The sequence below is a fragment of the Lepidochelys kempii genome, chromosome 10, assembly GCF_965140285.1.
Source record: "Lepidochelys kempii isolate rLepKem1 chromosome 10, rLepKem1.hap1, whole genome shotgun sequence".
Lineage (NCBI taxonomy): Eukaryota > Metazoa > Chordata > Testudines > Cheloniidae > Lepidochelys > Lepidochelys kempii.
The window spans coordinates 69414761-69435244 of record NC_136389.1 but is presented as its reverse complement, the minus strand read 5'-3'; the positions used below and the strand labels follow the sequence as shown (position 1 = coordinate 69435244).

Sequence of the window (20484 nt, the reverse complement as noted above, 5' to 3'; positions counted from 1 at the left end):
TTGTCCTGGCTGCAGGAGCCGAACCCAGAATCCTAGATCTAAACCGTTTTGAATATGGTAGAGGGGGTTCCAGTTCAGATTCCTGGATCCAAACCCGACTCCTGTGTTTTTAGTTCAAGGTCAGATTCAGAACCAGAAATTACTTTTTTCCTCCTGTTTTTGATATGGGGTAAAGCTATTCTTGTGAGATTTTTTGACCCAATTTTGCAGACATCTCCTCAGTTCCTCTGCTGGCCATTTTAGAGAACTGTTTGTGAAATTTTTCATATCAACAAATCTCACTAGCCAGAACCTAACCTTGATCTGAACAGCTTCTTCCATTCTCCCCCACCCCCCAGTTCTTACACATACTAAGTGGAGTAGCCCACAGGATTTACACAGACAACGAAGCTGCCAAAGTACTAGGAAGAATTAATGAATGTGCCATGAGCAAGAGAAAACAATTGTGACTAAGTCATGGAGGCTGGTACATATGTCTGGTGAAAGGAACATTTTTTGGGGACTGGGAAACTTGCAAGGACTATCATAGGCGGGGGATACCTACAGCACAGAGGCAAAACTACGGTGCCTTACCCGGCTGGCTATTTCGGCAATTAAGGAATGAACACAGGAAAATAATTCTAGCCAAGTGAAGGAGCATTGATGCAAGGTCTGAGTATGAAGCTAAGCAGACACTGCAGGGGCCCTTCAAAGAGAGCACTGAAATAAATGAGGTGGCAAAATCCAGCACACGGTGGTGCATGCACATCAGTACAGCCCATTAACCGCTTCGAAAGCATCGGCAAGATTAACGGCTCTGACGTCACAAGAGCGGGCCCTGTAATAGATCCCCTGAACCAAGAACGGAAATAGAAAATATGTTACTGAAACTGACAACAGCTGCAATAAATGAGCTGAGATATCCGGAGGGGTAAATGGTGACAGTATGATCGACAAGAAGGCAGTGAAGATTTATGTGCAGAGATGGACATGGAGCCTCGCCATGTGTTCACTTCTCTGTGGGTTGGGTTTGTTGGGAGAGCACTGTATAGAGGCTGTGGAATTTACCGTTGCACTGCGATGACCTCTGTGCACCAAGTGGGATAGTTAGGTGAGGTGAATGGGCCCACTAGTGTGAATGAAGTGCAGATCCTGTAGTAGTGACATTTCAGAACTTCCTCTTGCTTTTTAAATCATCGTTGCAGCTGCCCCCACTCCCCACCACCTGCTAATAGGCAGATTCCCCTTGTCTGGGGTTACCATACGTCCTGTTTTTCCAGAACATTGCCTCTTTTTTTGAGTCTCCATCCTCTGTCCTGGCAGATGTTTCAAATATCAGGAAATGTCCTGGATTTTTGCAGAGCAGATGGTGTAGCTCAGAAAGAGCCCCAATTGGTCCACTTCCTGATCGGTCCCTCCTCTGCATCTGCAGCTGATTGGTCCATTCTCCTGCAGCCACATCTGCCCATCTCCCAACCGTGGGGAGGGGATCCCGCAGGGAGGCCCTGACTGATGGCTGTCGCTGTATCCTGCTCTTGTGCCTGCCACCATGGCAGGGAGCGACACTGGCCCCCACCTCCAGCGAGTACCCCTGCCACAGGTACCACCCAACTGGACTCCGCTTTCAGCCCCCCGACTGTGCAGTGTCCTCTTCTGGGGAACCTGAAATATGGTAACCCTACACTCGTCTCCTCTTTCTGCAGGCCAGAGCTGAGCTCACAATACACCACTCAAGTTATTGTCTGCTTCTAAGCAAAATGTGGAACAAAGGGGAGCATTTCCTCTTCCATCTCGATATGCACTGTGCATTATCTGAGGCAAAACAGCTAGTACTTAATGAGATTATTCTTGATTGACACAGATTCTGCCACCTAGGAAAGGTCAGTTAGATCAGAAAAGTTCAAATCTCTGTGCTTGGACACTCAATCCGTGCTCAAGTACCAGAATAAGTAGCCTGATTTTCAGATACTGAGTATCTCAGCCTGGTGCTTCATTTTCCTAACGGAATGAAAAGCACTGGCTGGATGGGTCTGGAGGGGTAACATCTTCCTCACAGGATGCCAAGACTGTCTGTATTGCTGTTTGTAAACTGCTTTGAGATCCTTGGATGAAAGCTGGTATAAAACTATTGGATTTTAATGAAATGTGTTAATAGATCATTGAAAATGGAGCGGGTCAAATTTTTGCTGTCAGTGTTTTTTTGTTGTTGTTATTTTGGCTACAAAGTATTTTTTTAAAGATTTTCATGGAAAAAGATCTGTTTTTGTAAAGTTTTCATTTAAAAAAAAAAAATCGGGGGTTTGGCTGTTTTTACACCCACTCCACCCTTGCCTCCTCCCCCAAGTTAGGAAAATATTCAATGGAAACATTGTTCAAAATTTTTGGCAGGAAATGAAATTATTTCCCAGCCAACTGTAATTGCCACCCAGTTTGACAGAAGCCTTTTGGGCTCTCCATTGTAGCCCTGACTGATGCTCTGAGAGTTCTAGGTTAATAACTAAACCTCACGGGTTTTGATGCCTTGTGGAAGGTCCAACAATACATCAGGAGCTAAGCTGTGAATAGAACCCCAGGGTCCTGAATACGTGTGACATACTCTAGCCACTACGCCATAGGTTAGATTCTGACACCCTTGCTCACAGTAAATAAATAGTATTTTTACTCTTCAAGTGGTTCCATTGACATCAACTAGTGGCTACTCTGCATGAGCCAGGGCATTAGAATGTGGCCCACGATCTCCTTGGTGCTTAATAAGAACTTTCCTTTTAGACGGCTGTTTCAAATCTCGAACGTTTATCAGTGGGACAATTAAAATAATATAACGTAACGCTAACACAACACAGAACATTGCATGTTGATAGATGCGCATTAAGCCAAGTTAGTGATGCTAACAGTGTGCTATTTTGAAATAAACAATGTTCCGCAGCTACAATAGATCAAAACATTTGTAAAGCCCAACTGCTGATGTATGTAAAAGGAAATGTATGCTCCAGGGCTGGCTCCTGAGCTAGTTCGGGATGCCCTCATATTTAGTGACGTATGGTAAGTCGAACCAAAGCCTTTACTGCACCGGTTAGAGTGTAGGCCTATTACAGCCTGTCCCAAGGCAGGACTAAGGCCTGTCTTACCAAGTGCCCAACCAATGATTTATTGCCTACTTTTGTTTGTTTCAAATTTCCACTTGACTCAACCCCTCCCCCCTCCTCCTTAAGCTATTTCAGAGAACCCTAACGTAAATAAACCAAGAGCAGTGTATTGTTCCTGAGAAATGTTTCTCATGGCAGCTGGTATTGCAAGATTTCTTTCGCTAAACGGCACTGTGGCACGTTTCAAAACGTATCTGTAGTTCCTTCAGTCTTTCCTTGGGGGCCGCGGTGTTGGCTGACAGGTCCACAGAGCCTGCTCCATTAACCGTGCTACACCTTGTTACTGCTCTCAATTATAGTGGACCGCAAGGGTAGCACATTGTGCTAAAAATCACCAGCAATGAAGCCGAACAAAGATTCATGGAAACTCCGTTGACTCCTCAGAGCCCTGTGACTGACTTAAGTAGGGTTTACTAGTGATGAGCCAACAGGCTGCTGTTTGAAGGTCATTCATATAACAAGTTAGCTCCTGGTCAGAGTGGCTAGCGGGGAGCCCAGGTCTGTTAGAGAGAAGGGAGAAGACCAGCTCACTCTAAGTTGCTTTACCGTTGTGGGGGATGAGGATGAGGGTGCCAGGAGATTTTTACTGAACCTCTCAGCTGGGTCTGTGGGGTGGGAAGTAGCGCTCAGGAACTATATACGCACCCGGTCTTCTGGGTTCTGTGGGAGGAGGGGCACTGCCAAGGACAAGGGTGAGGATATCAATACTACGAGAACTTTTCCTCCTCCACCCTGGTATGCCTGTAGGATGGGGACAGGGCTGGAGTTCATCTCCAGAGAAGGGACAGTGCTGGACCAGCTGGCCCTGCAGATAACTAGGTATAGGTGCAAAAAGAAAAGGAGTGCTTGTGGCACCTTAGAGACTAAAACATTTATTTGAGCATAAGCTTTCGTGAGCTACAGCTCACTTCATCGGATGCATTCAGTGGAAAATACAGTGGGGAGATTTATATACATAGAGAACATGAAAAAATGGGTGTTACATATACACTGTAACGAGAGTGATCACTTAAGGTGAGATATTACCGCCGGGGGGGGGGGGGTGTGCGTGGGGACCTTTTGTAGTGATAATCAAGGTGGTCCATTTCCAGCAGTTGACAAGAACATCTGAGGAACAGTGGGGGGTGGAATAAACATGGGGAGATAGTTTTACTTTGTGTAATGACCCATCCATTCCCAGTCTCTATTCAAGCCGAAGTTAATTATATCCAGTTTGCAAATTAATTCCAATTCAGCAGTCTCTCGTTGGAGTCTGTTTTTGAAGTTTTTTTGTTGAAGAATTGCCACTTTTAGGTCTGTAATCGAGTGACCAAAGAGATTGAAGTGTTCTCCAACTTTTTTTTGAATGTTATAATTCTTGATGTCTGATTTGTGTCCATTTATTCTTTTACGTAGAGACTGTCCAGTTTGGCCAATGTACATGGCAGAGGGGCATTGCTGGCACATGATGGCATATATCACATGGGTAGATGTGCAGGTGAACGAGCCTCTGATAGTGTGGCTGATGTGATTAGGCCCTATGATGGTGTCCCCTGAATAGATATGTGGACACAGTTGGCAACGGGCTTTGTTGCAAGGATAGGTTCCTGGGTTAGTGGTTCTGTTGTGTGGTATGTGGTTGCTGGTGAGTATTTGCTTCAGGTTGGGGGACTGTCTGTAAGCAAGGGCTGGCCTGTCCCCCAAGATCTGTGAGGGTGATGGGTCGTCCTTCAGGATAGGTTGTAGATCCTTGATGCGCTGGAGAGGTTTTAGTTGGGGGCTGAAGGTGATGGCTAGTGGCGTTCTGTTGTTTTCTTTGTTGGGCCTGTCCTGTAGTAGGTAACTTCTGGGTACTCTTCTGGCTCTGTCAATCTGTTTCTTCACTTCAGCAGGTGGGTATTGTAGTTGTAAGAATGCTTGATAGAGATCTTTTGGGTGTTTGTGTCTGTCTGAGGGGTTGGAGCAAATGCAGTTGTATCGTAGAGCTTGGCTGTAGACAATGGATCGTGTGGTGTGGTCTGGATGAAAGCTGGAGGCATGCAGGTAGGAATAGCGGTCCGTAGGTTTCCTGTATAGGGTGGTGGTTATGTGACCATCGCTTATTAGCACCATAGTGTCTAGGAAGTGGATCTCTTGTGTGAACTGGTCCAGGCTGAGGTTGATGGTGGGATGGAAATTGTTGAAATCATGGTGGAATTCCTCAAGGGCTTCTTTTCCATGGATCCAGATGATGAAGATGTCATCAATATAGCGCAAGTAGAGTAGGGGCATTAGGGAACGAGAGCTGAGGAAGCGTTGTTCTAAGTCAGCCATAAAAATGTTAGCATACTGTGGGGCCATGCAGGTACCCATAGCAGTGCTGCTGATTTGAAGGTATACATTGTCCCCAAATGTGAAATAGTTATGGGTGAGGACGAAGTCACAAAGTTCAGCCACCAGGTTTGCCATGACATTATCGGGGATACTGTTCCTGACGGCTTGTAGTCCATCTTTGTGTGGAACATTGGTGTAGAGGGCTTCTACAGCCATCGTGGCCAGGATGGTGTTTTCAGGAAGATCACTGATGGATTGTAGTTTCCTCAGGAAGTCAGTGGTGCCTCGAAGATAGCTGGGAGTGCTGGTAGCATAGGGCCTGAGGAGGGAGTCTACATAGCCAGACAATCCTGCTGTCAGGGTGCCAATGCCTGAGATGATGGGGCATCCAGGATTTCCAGGTTTATGGATCTAGGGTAGCAGATAGAATACCCCAGGTCGGGGTTCCAGAGATGTGTCTGTGCGGATTTGTTCTTGTGCTTTTTCAGGGAGTTTCTTGAGCAAATGCTGTAGTTTCTTTTGGTAATCCTCAGTGGGATCAAAGGGTAATGGCTTGTAGAAAGTGGTGTTGGAGAGCTGCCTAGCAGCTTCTTCTTCATATTCCAACCTATTCATGATGACAACAGCACCTCCTTTGTCAGCCTTTTTGATTATGATGTCAGAGTTGTTTCTGAGGCTGTGGATGGCATTGTGTTTTGCACAGCTAAGGTTATGGGCAAGTGATGCTGCTTTTCCACAATTTCAGCCTGTGCACATTGGCGGAAGCATTCTATGTAGAAGTCCAGTCTGTTGTTTCGACCTTCAGGAGGAGTCCACCCAGAATCCTTTTTGTAGTCTTGGTAGGAAGGTCTCTGTGGGTTAGTATGTTGTTCAGAGGTGTGTTGGAAATATTCCTTGAGTCGGAGACGTCGAAAATAGGATTCTAGGTCACCACAGAACTGTATCATGTTCGTAGAGGTGGTGGGGCAGAAGGAGAGGCCCCGAGATGGGACAGATTCTTCTGCTGGGCTAAGAGTATAGTTGGATAGATTAACAATATTGCTGGGTGGGTTAAGGGAACCATTGCTGTGGCCCCTTGTGGCATGTAGTAGTTTAGGTAGTTTAGTGTCCTTTTTCTTTTGTAGAGAAGCAAAGTGTGTGTTGTAAATGGCTTGTCTAGTTTTTGTAAAGTCCAGCCACGAGGAAGTTTATGTGGAAGGTTGGTTTTTTGTGAGAGTATCCAGTTGGTGAGACTAGAAAACATCAAATATTTTGGGGGAAAAGAGCATGTGTACTCATGACGTTCAGCAAATGGAACATAGCATTTTCCTATCCTCGTTAAGGTTTCCTTGTGTATGTTCGTCTGCTGTGTGAAATCTGAATTGGTTTCCAACCCCAAGAGTAAACATGTTGATTGTTAGTGCTTAGCAGGCCCTTTTGAATAAATGTGTTCAATATTTAACCCCCAACTCATTTAACCTCACTGACAGTCATTACAATAAACCTGAGCAGGAATTTCGCCAGTTATAAAGTTCAGAGTCTGCATTTTCTTTTCCAAAGTCATGGTTTTTTGGAGGTTTTTTGGCATGTAGGTGGCCAGTGTGACACTGTTCTCATTTAATATTATATCCAAGTGTCACTCCAGTCTGACCTAGTCAAAGATGGCTTTCTCCCTTTTAGTATCTATTCCTCTCTTTATGCCTTGGCTACTTGAGTTTCAGACCTGATCACTTCTCTGCACTAAGTTTTTCAACAATTGATCCTTGGAAAGAGACAGAGTTTCCCTAGACCTCTGGGTTACTGCACAGCCTGAGTTCTCGTAAGAAGTGGAATCTGCTCTCTCAAGGAAAACTCCACTGCTTTATCAGCATTACAAAGAATCTCTGGGATGAACAGAGCATAGATGCAGGCATTCTGTGATATGATTCAGAGACAACCCCTGAGTGTGAGTGGACTGAAGAGGGAATGAGAAATTCTATTTCTTTAGGACTTGTTTCTCTGAAAAGCACTCTTTGGTAAAGTCAAGAGCTGAAAAATCTCCTTTAAGGTCCTGTTGAAGCCTCTAATGTCAGGAAAGGGAGTGCAGATACCGAAGCTGCTTAAGTGAATAGTCACCTTCCCTGTTGCCAACTGAATGATTTCAGTGCCTTGTAAAAACTAGCAATAACACACTCTACTTTGGGAGCAATCAAGTAAGAGGACAGTCTCCGCTACGTATATAATTAGGAAGTAAGGACAATGTTGCTATGAATCACCGCAGTGGAATGCTGCAAAGCCTTTTTTTCCAGACACCATGAATGAGATCCTCACTCCCTGGTTCAGCCTGTTTATGCTGCGGAAACAGGCCAGAGCAAAATAAATGCCCCATATTCAGCTGGGGGAGGATTTCCCTGATGCAGGCACTATGGCCGACAGCCAGAAGGCTGCCCTCGGATGGTGTAGGGGAATGACGGGAGCAGAAGGGGCTGCAGCACTGTGGAAGAAATTTGGGTCAGGGCTGCAGCCTCTAGGACAGCCCAGGGAAGCTACAGTAATTTAGACCTGCAGAGGGGCTTCTCTAGCCCCCAGAGCAACCCAAGATGGACAAACAGGAGAAATGGTCTGAAGTAAATAGGATGAAGTTCAATCAGGACAAATGCAAAGTACCCCACTTAGGAAGGAACCACCAGTTGCACACATACAAAATGGGAAATGGCTGTCTAGGAAGCAGTACTGCGGAAAGGGATCTGGGGGTCATAGTGGACCACATGCTAAATATGAGTCAACAGTGTGACACTGTTGCAAAAAAACCAAACATGCTTCTGTGATGTATTAGCAGGAGTGTTGTAAGCAAGCCATGAGAAGTAATTCTTCCGCTCTACTCCATGCTGATTAGGCCTCAACTGGAGTATTGTGTCCAGTTCTGGGCACCGCATTTCAGGAAGGATGTGGACAAATTGGAGAGAGTCCAGAGAAGAGTGACAAAAATGATCAGAGGTCTGGAAAACATGACCTATGAGGGAAGAGTGAAAAAATTGGGTTTGCTTAGTCTGGACAAGAGAAAACTGAGGGGGGACATACCTTTTCAAGTATGTAAAAGGTTGCTACAAGGAGGAGGAAGCAAAATTGTTTTCTTAACCTCTGAGGATAGGGCAAGAAGCAATGGGCTTAAATTGCAGCAAGGGAGGTTTAGGTTGGACATTAGGAAAAACTTCCTAACTGTCAGGGTGGTTAAGCACTGGAATAAATTGCCTGGGGAGGTTGTGGAATCTCCATCATTGGGGATTTTGAAGAGCAGGTTGGACAAACACCTGTCAGGGATGGTCTAGATAATACTTAGTCCTGCCTTCGTCCCTTCCAGTCCTATGATTCTATGAAGATTGGGAGAGCACAAAGGTGGCTTTTCCCACTGTCCCTCTGGGCTGTGAGTTCTGTGAGCCTAGCTCAAGGGAGAGTGGCCACATGACTAAACATTTGAACTACACAGGCTGGTTGATTTGGCATAGCACCTGGTGAGTTGTGCTAACACAAGTTGTAGCCTGTAGTTGCATTCCCACTGCATTGCTAGCTTAAGTGTCTGCAGCACTCAAGCTTCAGTGCACACTCCCGCACCCCTACCCCCGTGGACCAGCTAGTTCGCATTTAAAGCGTCACTTTACCTGAGCTAGAAATTTTTGTGTGTAAACAGGAGTCAGGTTCGGGGTAACATTGAGTTATACCTTGAGCTAACACTGCAGTGAAGACAAGCCCTCAGTGAGAAGATACAAATGATCTGAATAACATTAACTCTCTCTCTCTCTCTCTAATAGAAATTCAGAGACAGATGAATCACTGGAACTACTGTACCATTTAGTTACATGCAGGGAAGAGTGTATCTTTTGACAATGAAATTGCTCCTTAAAATAAACTAACAGGACATGTTATACCACTGATGTCTTTCCCTTCACTAAACCTTATCAGCTGAGGTCTGCAGTAATTCTATCTGTTGCTTCATCTCAGTATAACGTTTTCAGGTATGCCTGATGCATACAGGATGAAATGCCTTCAGCTGAGTTTCCTTTCCTGCTTTCTCTGCAAGCTGAACTAATGGATTGCTCTTTCTGAATATGTACAGTACATGGCAGAATGCACCAGTACTGAGGGGGGACTTGCAGCAGCCACATACCCCAGGATTGTGGAATTAAAAAAATAAATATGTAGGACAATATGTCAGTGTGTCAACTCACAGCTTGCATGAGTATTGAGAGGTCAAATCATTCTGTAGTTGCAGATGTAATCAATGACCGGCAACATTGGCAGCAGTTGTAGACATTCATTGTTTATATAATGGAGCATAGTGGACGTCTTGGGCCAGATCCTCAGCTGGTGTCAGTGGAGCCGTGCCAATTCAATTTAATGGGCTAGTCCAATTTATACTAGTTGAGGATCTGACCATTAGTTTTGGTTTTTTAAATGTAGCCATCCCATTGATGGTCTGGCAAGCTGAGGATTCTCCTAAGGCTGCTCTAAACTACACCAGAGACCAGGCCGGCATAGAACCAGCCCCAGGTTTGGGGACCCACAAATATTGCCTTACAGCCCCCTCCCCTCAGTGGTATCCAGTGTGTACTGGCCTGATCAAAAGCCCCTCAATGTCAATGGGAAACTTTGGGTCAGTGGAGTTTGGATCACCCCAACTGAGCACAGCTAAGGAGCTAGGCCTACGACAGTGTATTTACATTCATTTTGTTCCCTTTCGTGTTGGTACTGCAGTTTGTGCTATTTTATTTTTTTACTTATTGTAAAAATCACTGGGTGCCCCTCTTGTGACTCTCTTCCTCTCCCCATTCCAGGTCACTGCCAGGGAAATGGGTACCGAGTGGGATTTGGCCAATGTTCAGGAAAAGTGCTTCCAGCCATCTCTGTTCCATGATTGCCTGCACAAGATGACTTTTTAGGAAGGGAAGAAGCCTCGCCACGTTCCCGACGTAACAGTTCTCTGACCTGAAGAAATTAAAATGTGTGTGTGCACATGCATGGTGTTCAAATCTGTATTTTTTTATATAAATGGTTGGAGTTTTCCAAGTGTTTTAACTGTTCTCAATATCTTAATGATGCAGTTGCCTTCGGTGTTCTCTCTTTCTGACGCTGACTGTGATGCTGTCCTGGTTAAGCTCCATAGATGTAAGTAGAGTCCTTGTACACCGTCCATTAGTAGTGGGCATTCTGAGCTGGGGCAGCCTTATTTTCTCCAAGTCCTTTGGCGGATGTAAACACCAGTGAGTCAGAGGAGGAGCTTTGCATGGTACAAGCCAGGAGCAGGTGGATTACATTAGCAAAGAAAATGTAGACCGAACATTTTGAACCATGAATGGGGGGTGAGATCTTGTAGAATAACTTTCTGTGGGAATTGGGGGGCTCCTTATTGTTGAGGCAGTTAAAAGCATGACAGCAAGCAAGGAGAATAAGGGAATCTTTGCATCAGTCTTCACCACAGAGAATAATTGGGAGATACCTGCCCCAGAGTTACTCTTCTGCAGGCAATACAGAGGAGGCAGTACTAGGGACTGAGGTGTTGCCTAGATTGATAGCTTGAATGCCAAAGAGTCACCAGGATGGAGTGGTTAATCCAGGAACTCTGAAAGAATTTAAGAATTAAGTGGGTGAACTGCTGGCAGAAATACAGGGAGAAATTCCCCCCACCTCCACACCTTATACACTGCTCTGGCTGTACAGGTACCCCAGAAGCAAATCCCTCTGCTGCAGGAGGAGTGCAAAGTACCCTTTACTAGCCCTGGTGTAGGTGGGGTGCTGGGAGCAGTAGAAGACATGTCCATAGAGCATACTGCCATGGACACTGGGCTGCAGAGCAGTTCACAGGCAGCCTTCAATGAGGCTGCCATAAATGAAAACAGCGCCCAGGGTGGCTCTAATTTATGCTGGGGGCTGCTCCCGAAATCCAGACATAAAAGCGATCTTTGCCCTAGTACCTCAGGCTGCACATCCCAGAAGCTCAGCACAGAATCAGACCCACATGATTTACCATTTAAATCAGCTATTCTAGCAGAGACCTAGAGCTCAGCCAGTGTCATATTAATTATTTTTTTAATTGCTAAGGTTGATCCTGGGAATTACAGACCAATAAGCTTTGCTTCAGTAGCAGGTAAATTAGCTGAAAAACAATTAAATCTAGGTATAAAACACCTAACTGAGTCTGCTATAATATGGTGATGAACCAGCCCAGCTTCTGTACTGGAAAAATATGCCTCTCTAAGCTGCTGGAATTCTTTATGGGAGTCAGCAGTAGATATAACTGTGACGGGTTGGATCACAGAAACCCCCTGGGGGTTGCCAACTGATGTGCCAAGACTACTTCTGTTCCTGCTTTCCCTGCCCTCCCAGCTTGGGACTTCAGTGCCCTGCCTGGTTTGAGCCAGACCCCGTAGCCTGCTGCAAACCCAGACCCTGGTCTGAACCAAATCCCCTAACAGCTGTAGGCATAAACTGAAAGCAGCTTAAGAAGTGTTCCTGTCTTTAACACTCAGATACCCAACTCCCAATGGGGTCCAAACCCCAAGTCGGTTTTACCTTGTATAAAGCTTATACAGGGTAAATTCATAAATTGTTTGCCCTCTATAACACTGATAGAGAGAGATGCACAGCTGTTCTCCCCTCTCCCCCCCCCAGGTATTAATACACACTCTGGGTTAATTAATAAGTAAGAAGTTATTTTATTAAATACAGAAAGTAGGATTTAAGTGGTTCCAAGTAATAACAGACAGAATAAAGTGAATTACCAAGCAAAATAAAATAGAACACACAAGTCTATGTCTAATACAGTAAGAAAACTGAACACAGATAAAAACCTCACCCTCAGAGGAATTCCAGTAAGCTTCCTTTTACAGACTAGTCTCCTTCTAGTCTGGGTTCAGCAATCACTCACACCCCCTGTAGTTACTGTCCTTTGTTCCAGTTTCCTTCAGATATCCTTGTGGGTGGAGAAGCTATCGTTTTAGCCAGCTGAAGACCAAAGGGAGGGGTCTCCAATGGGCTTAAATAGACTTTCTCTTGTGGCTGGAGATCCCCTCCTCTCTGCTATGCAAAGTCCAGCTCCAAGATGGAGTTTGAGAGTCACTTGGGCAAGTCACATGTCCATGCATGACTCAGTTTTCACAGGCAGCAGCCACTGTTTGCATGTTGCCTTGAACATCCTCATGTAGATTTCTTATGTGGATTGGAGCCTTTCAAGATCCATTGTGCATTAAGTGCTTCTCGATTGGGCACTTAATTTGTACATTCCTTTCTCAAGAAACTGACCAAATCCTTAACTAAGGCTACTTAAAAATCAAGCAAGTACACAGCCAATATTCATAACTTTGAATACAAAAATGATACATGAATATAAATAGGATGAATAGATTCAGTAGATCATAACCTTTTCAGAGATATGTTACATGGCATATGTAACATAAAGCATATTCCAGTTATGTCATATATACATTCATAAGCACATGGGGGGCACCGTCACAATAACTTCTTAAACTTTTCAAACCCTCTTCGTTCAAGTCCCTGGCATGAGGCTCTTCAGGAATCTAAGGAGTGATTGGGCTGAGAGAGAATGTTTTGTCCTGGGTAAGAAACTGGCTGAGGGGGGGAGAACAGATCTGTAATAAATGGTCTGTTTTCAGTAGAGGAGGTTTATAGCTGAGTGCCCTGAAAGTACACTATAATAGATATATTATAGATCTGGGAAAGGTCAACAGTGAGGTGAATAAGTTTGCATGTGACACTTGTGCCCCTGTCCTCACTGCGGGATGTGAGCTGGCAAAGCGAGAGCTAACTAAGTGACTGTAGACTCTGTAGAAATGTACGCTATGTTGCTGTGCAGATTTGAGGAAGTGGAGTTTCTGGCAGAGACCTCCTGCTCCTATTTCCTCCCCAGCCTTGTAGAGGGCTTCCATAGGGTAAAGAAGAAAGAGAAAGAATGACATGCAAGGAACAATCTCCAGCCACAGTAGGGTCAATCCACAGCAGGGATCCACAGGTGCAGATCACTCTCTGCTGGAACTTGGGGAGGGGGTAGGTCATAGACAATTGTCAGGACATCAAAAGTCAATGCCTCAATTCCTGTGGAAAAGCCCATGAGCTCATTAATTCCCACAAGTGGGGAAGGCCTCGGTTTTAGTCTCATGCTGTGTTACTCGAGAAAGGTTGCCTTTTACCATGAGTGTCTCCTTGCAGTTCAGCCTGTGCTCAGGGCTGTGTTCCAGTTTTCCCGAGTGTAGGGGTAATACCAACGGTGAACATAAGAATGGCCATACTGGGTCGGTACGAAGAAGAACAATGGTACATCTAGCCCATATCCTGTCTTCCAACAGTGGCCAGTGCCAGATGCATCAGAGGGAATGAACAGAACTGGGCAGTTCTGAGTGATCCATACCCTTTCATCCAGTCCAATCTGGCTTCTGGCAGTCAGAGATTTAAGGACACCCAGAACATGAGGTTGCATCCATGAGCATCTTGGCTAATAGCCATTGATGGACTTATTCTCTATGACCTTATCTAGCTCTTTTTTTAAAACCAGTTATATTTTTGGCCTTCACAACATTCCCCGGCAACAAGTTCCACAGGTTGACCAGCGTTAGGAGAAGTCCTTCCTTTTGTTTGTTTTAAACCTGCTGCCTATTAATTTCATTGAGTTGATCCCTGGTTCTTGTGTTATGTGAAGACGTTGATAACACTCCCCTGTTCACTTTCTCAGTTGTCCTTTGTGCTTTCAGCCAGCCAGGTGACACCAAAGTACATCCAGAAAACACCCTCCACCTCATCTACATTGTGCTTAGGAATGTCATCCTTGTTATCCTGCTCCCCAGGTTTCTCCAAACAATGGCTCATGTTACCCCAGCAGCTGCAATGGTAAGAAGCTGATGAAGGGCTCCATCCTGTCCAATGCGGAGTGCTCCTGTGAGATGCCCAGGTTCAGACTAACGTCTGAGTTTGATGCTGGATATAGGACATACCTGCACCACAGGTGCGACCTGTTTTCTTTTGTTTGGGCTGTGGTTGTCGCCACACCTCACTGAAAGGTGAATCGTCTCCCCAGTGCCCAGCCGGAATAACTCAGTGGGGCACTGAGGAGCTACTCTGAAGAGGTGACACCTAGCCCCACTCCACTCCCAACCTCCTATGCGCATGGTGCGCTCCTAGAAGCTCAGCGCCTGAACAGAGGAAATTGCTCACAGTTCTTCCTTAGGGACACCTAGCAACCTGCTCTCCTTGATAATCACCATCAGCGAACATGTGGTCCAGTATTACCAATTCAGATATTCTTGGTTAACCTCTCCCACTAGTACCTATGTGTAACCCATCGGACAGCTGAGTGCCTTGCAGTCGTTATGGAATTATCCTCCCAAGACCCCTGGGCTGTTACATACACAGAACTGAGGCACAGAGCGCAAGTGACTGGCTCAAGGTCATGCAGGGAGTCAGTGCAGAGTGGGGAATAGCCCACAGATCTCCTGAGCTCTGGTCCCATGCCTTAACACATGATTTCCTCTCTCTTCTAGTGCTAGCATCCGTCTCTTCTGCAGTCCTATGCAATTAGTTCTTTATCAAGTGTGGCTGAAATCCTGACGCCACTGAAGTCAACGGAGCCAGCATTTCATCCTATAATGTTAAACATTGCCTAAGAGGTGGGGAATGTTTCATTGGCCTAAGAGCATTACTGTTGTATGGACACCATGATGCTATGGTCTTACTCGAGTTTCTTGTATGCTGAAGGAAAAGGTATTTTCTGAAAAGGCAGGGTAAAATCTATATTGACAACAGCTGCTGATGGCCAGCCAGCCCAGCACGTTGTTATTAATGGGCTCTGATCTTGATGTACACATGCGAATTACATTTTTCATTCAGGTAGTAGCATTGCTGCAATGGTCTTAGAAGACAGATGTGTTTATTGGGAACCTATAAATCTTTTGTGTTGTGTTCTTATTTCCTGCAGAACTAACGGCAGCCACCATTCCCAGGAGGTGAACTTCTTTTTAAAAGAGAAATCTCATCTGTGCAGTTGTCCCCAGCATGACAAATGGAAAGTGCGCTTTCTGCTTCAATAGCTAGCGGGAGAGCAGGCTGCGGGAAAGGTTAAGTGACTATCAGGGCATGGAGTCTGGTGTTTCAATGTTTTAAACTGCTCCATTCTGTTGGTATAAGCCCTCAAGACCTGAACACCCCCTGAAGTTTGAGGGGTTCTTTGAATGGAACTCATGCAGGATCCAGTTCAACATGCCAGTCCATGCCAATCCCGCTCCTAGTATAGCCCTTATGGAAAACCAGCAGTACTGTCATTTATAACTTCTCCACCAGAGGGAGGATGATGGCTTCAGATGTACAGGATGAAATCCCTGTCCCACTGATATCAAAGACAAAACTCCCACTGATTTCACCGGGGCCAGGATTTCACCCACTATATATAAGAACATTATAAAAAATGCATCCACTATTCAGGCTTGCATCCAGTACCATCTGAGCAAGGCTTCATCGGCCACATGGGGCCAGATTCTGATCTCCTCTGCACAAGCGTCAAAATGGAGTAACACCCATGTAAATGAGATCAGATCTGGCGCATAGAGTGCAGATTTCAAACACAGGCAGGAGAAAGTACTTGGCATCTCTGTGGACAGCTGAGTGATGTCATCTTCTCAATACACAGTGAAGGGCAAAAAACAAAATGATGTTAAGCGTTATTAAGAAAGAGAGGCTTTGTTTCTGTCAAGAGCTGTTTCATTGCACCCCCACAGGTTCATATTATTGCTAGGAGAGCCTGGTCCAGTGGGAAAGAGACTCAGGAATCCTGGGCTGCCCAGTGACCTGCTCTGTCACCTTGGACAATTTACTTCACCACTCTGCTTCTCCTCCCACCCTTTGGCTTATCTATATAAATGGTAAATCTCTTACTATGCATGCATGCAAGTGCCTAGCACAGTGGAGTCCTGATTTTGGTTTACAGGTGCTACTAGGACAACTAAATAAAAATAGTTTAAAAATCACTAGAGACATTTTTAAATGAAAGTAATAGTGCATTACACTGACAGCATTAGACTGCCATGGTATAAATCGATGGCACATGCTGGTCTTGACTGTGTCCAGTTTTGCTTTACTCATCTCATAAAGCAGTGGTTCTGAACCGGGGGTACGCAGAGGTCATGTAGATAGTTGCCTAGTTTTACAACAGGCTACAGAAAAAGCACTAGCAAAGTTAGTACAAACTAAAATTGCATACAGACAATGACTTGTTTATACTGCTCTAGATACTATACACGGAAATGTAAGTACAATATTTATATTCCAATGGATTTATTTTATAATTATATGGTAAAAATAAGAAAGTCAGCAATTTTTCAGTATTAGTGTGCTGTGACGCTTTTGTATTTTTATGTCTGATTTTGTAAGTAAGTAGATTGTAAGTGAGGTGAAACTTTGTGCTTTGTGCACCAGCGAGGAAAAGATGTAAAGGAAACATGCATCAAGAAGGTAAATGATCAGTCTTAATTCCTACCCTGAGCTTCTTTATGCTTCACAGTCAGGCTTTTAGAACTTGATGAGGTCTATGCTTCCAGGCCACACATGCTGGTGGTTGTCAAGATCATGACAGAACTCTGATGTGCACATTGTCAGTTCATACAATTAAAGGTCTGAGAGGTTAAGTATGGATTTCTGCTGAATCTGTGAGCAATCATTGCTGAACCCTGGAGAAATAAGTTAAATTTTCTTTCTTTGTTAGCTTATAGATGCCGATGATCTCTCTTTCCAGGGCTCTCTCTGCAAACACCTCCATAAAACACATGCACACAGCTCATAACTCCTTAATTAGCCAAGCCCACAATGTCTGGTCATGAAATGGTTTTCAATAATTGTTCAGAGTAGAATTAGTGACCTCATTAAATGGAACTTCAGGAGAAATTGGTAGATCAAATTTACATTGATCCTGGCTTTCAATTCCAAGCCAGAAGCATATATGTTAGGTTAAACTAATTGTTCTGTTTAGGATGTTAACTGCATTGCTGCTTGGTGGGAAGGTAGAATATAATTTGTAGTTTCACCAAGAAATACATAGTGGTTTAAAGTTAACCTGTGTATTTAGATGTATCAAACCTCACCTAAGAGTACCCATGCTGGGCTCTGGGCTGCCCTACCATTACTTTAAATTACAGATTGGATATAATCCATACATACCACTCAGATGCTCCTCCTTTCGAGGGACATCACTCATTTTTGGCTGAATTCAACACACAGTTGGTTTCCCGTCAACTTTTAATGCTGAAATGTATTTACATCAGAAACAAAGAACTATGAAGCTGCCACCCTAGGAAGAGTTGCTTAGGCAAAAAGAATGAGCCTCTCCGCATTTTAAGTTTCCTGCGCGGATAATTTTTTGTCTATCTCATATCCAATAAATTTAACTTCCCCTTTAACAAAAGCTGGAGTTCTTCAAATCCCAATAATCCACAATACCTTAGTACTACTCCCTGCCTATCTGGTCCCTAGCCTTCCTTGAAGGCCCAAAAGCCAGATTTATAGCTTGGGGAAATGGACTGCTCTGGTAACCTACAGAAGTGACCGTTCTTACTTCTTTGAGGTTCTCCTCCCCATTATGTTAGCTTAAATCTTACATAACAACTGCGGCTAGTTTAGGAACATGTGTGTGAACATGCTGTCTCAAATGCCTCTGTACCTAGCCAAGTAGCACCATGCAATTAATTTATGAATAAGCTCTCTGGATATACCCAGCCACAAGCTTGATGCTTATTGATTAAAATAGAGCTGCATTTTGTCATTCTGATGTTGCCTAAGATCACGTGGCTTCCTTTGAAAGGAGATGATGAAGTATGCTGTCACAACGTGTTCCATTCCAACTGTCCCCAGTCAACCAGATTCTCGATTTTCAGTTGTCAGCCCATTTTGGGAGTGAGAAATGCAGTCCTCTTCCTTCTGTTTTTGCCTCTGTTATGCACTTCATATTAATTGATTTGCTGTGTAAGTAAAATGCCTTGTCAAGAACAAACAATATGAGCTAGTCCTCTAATGTATTTATTTGAGCTCAGATCCTGATTTCAGTGGGAGCTGGGCTCCTAAATCCCTTTGAGGACCTGGCCATGCTGTTTGTAGATGAAACACATTTACGGCTGCTGGTGGTGCTCAGCTGATGGTGTCAGGAGCTGTAACAGAGCAGAGGAGCAAAATCTAGAGGGAGCAGAGAGAAGCAGTTGGGAGCATGGCTTCAAAATGGAGCTAGCGAGATCAAAGACGTCCATGTGATGCTGGCAGACCTGGTGCCAGCTCATGCCAAGGCCCTCACCAAACACAAGTGCATAGCTGGAAACCAGTCTTGCTTAGCTGTGTGTTATAGGGTTGCCTACCCTCCAGGATTGTCCTGGAATCTCCAGGAATAATTAATTATGTCATGAGATGAAACCTACAGGAAATACATCCAATCAAAACTGGCAACCCTAGAATGTTAGCATTATCAAAATAGCTATTAGATGTTAAGTTGGTAAGAATGTGTTTAGTGTTTAGACTTTATTAAATGCTTGTAAGATCTGTGTTGATCTCATTTTTAACCACTATAGCCCATGGTATAATGTTGTATTTTGAGTGTTTGCACTGTAAACCTCTGTAATTGTAGGTTTCAGAGTAGCAGCCATGTTAGTCTGCATCAGCAAAAAGAACAGGGATACTTGTGGCACCTTAGAGACTTACATATTTATTTGAGCATAAGCTTTCATGGGCTACAGCCCACTTCATTGGATGCATAGAATGGAACATATAATAAGAAGATATTTATACATACAGAGCAAGAAGCATTAATTAAGGTAAAGTGCTCGTCCTGCATACAAGATGGCCAGTTAAAGGCAGACGAGGAACTGTGTAGCATCAAAGGACAGATGCCCTGTTAACTGCATTCCTAACTCCCTCCAGGAAGGAGAGATCTACGTGTGAACATATTGTGACGGGTTCCCGCCGGGGTGCCACCAGGAACTGGGGTACCACTGAGCCCTCTGACCCACCAGCCTGCGCTCCCTCTCACACTGTGCTGCTGTGATAAGCTGCAGATATGCTCCCGGTCTTACATTTCCACCTGCATACATGCAGGTAAGGACACACCCAGCTGCAGTTACATGCAGGTGCTCTGACTAGCTACCACATGTGAACTAACAATAGAGAGACTACAGCCAAAATAATCCCCAGATTTCCAGCCTACGACTCCAGAGCAGTACCATCCTGCCCTGGTCCAAACCCCAACCAGTATGAATTTATTATCCAGTTCTCCTCCCCCCCAGTGTGGAGAGGAATATGCAACAGCCTCTCTGAACTAAGATTCCCACGTACTTCACTCCAAACTCACTGGTTTAGAGTAAAACACAAAATAAATTTATTAACTACAAAAGATAGATTTTAAGCGATTATAAGTGATAGCAAACAGATCAAAGCAGATTACCTAGCAAATAAACAAAAATGCAACCTAAGCTTAATATACTAGATAGATAGGGTAAGAATCTGCTATTCATATCCAAACTTATGGTACAGGCAGACTTGTAGATTCTTAAGGCAAAGGCCATGTTTTCTTTGCAGCTTGGAATTCCCAGATCTTTCATACACAGGCTAGACATCCCTTTAGCCTGGGTCCAGCACTTCCCCCAGTTCAGTCTTTGTTCCTCAGGTGTTTCCAGGAGTCTTCTTCTGTGAGGAGTGAAAAACAACAGATGATGTCACTCCCTGCCTTATATAGCTTTAGCATATGGCAGGAACCCTTTGTTTCAAAACTTGGTTCCCAGATTGGTTTGTGGAAAAATACTGACATCCCAAGATGGAGTCCAGAATCAGGTGGCCTGGTCACATGTCCTTGTAGAGTCATAGCAGCCATTACTTACAGGCTGTCTGGAATGTTCACAGGAATGTTAAATTCTTCCAGGGTTCGTTGTATTTGTTGATGGGCCATCAGCACTGTCTGGCTTTTTCATGGTTGTACCAGAAAGGCTAGTTGTGGGTGTCACACAGTGTAAGCACAATTGAAATACAGATACATAGTCAATATTCCTAACTTTAGATACAAAAATGATACTTGCATACATAT

At 44.5% G+C, this 20484-nt stretch overlaps 1 protein-coding gene across 9 annotated transcripts in view; it reads left to right on the top strand.

The window, feature by feature from the left end:
• Window positions 1-19937, top strand: part of FAH (fumarylacetoacetate hydrolase) — a 41093-nt gene extending 21156 nt beyond the window's left edge. For 3 of the 9 annotated variants that reach the window (XM_073304111.2, XM_073304114.1, XM_073304115.1), the window contains one exon: window positions 10208-10442. In XM_073304111.2, the coding sequence (XP_073160212.1) occupies window positions 10208-10287 (80 nt within the window). In that variant the 3' untranslated portion in view covers window positions 10288-10442. Of the gene's footprint in view, window positions 1-9184; window positions 9389-10207; window positions 10443-10474; window positions 10539-14134; window positions 15047-15354 lie in introns of those variants that run through there. The other 6 variants (XR_013636440.1, XR_013636438.1, XR_013636439.1 and 3 more) reach the window with 6 other exon arrangements.
• Window positions 19938-20484: the final 547 nt, after the last annotated feature.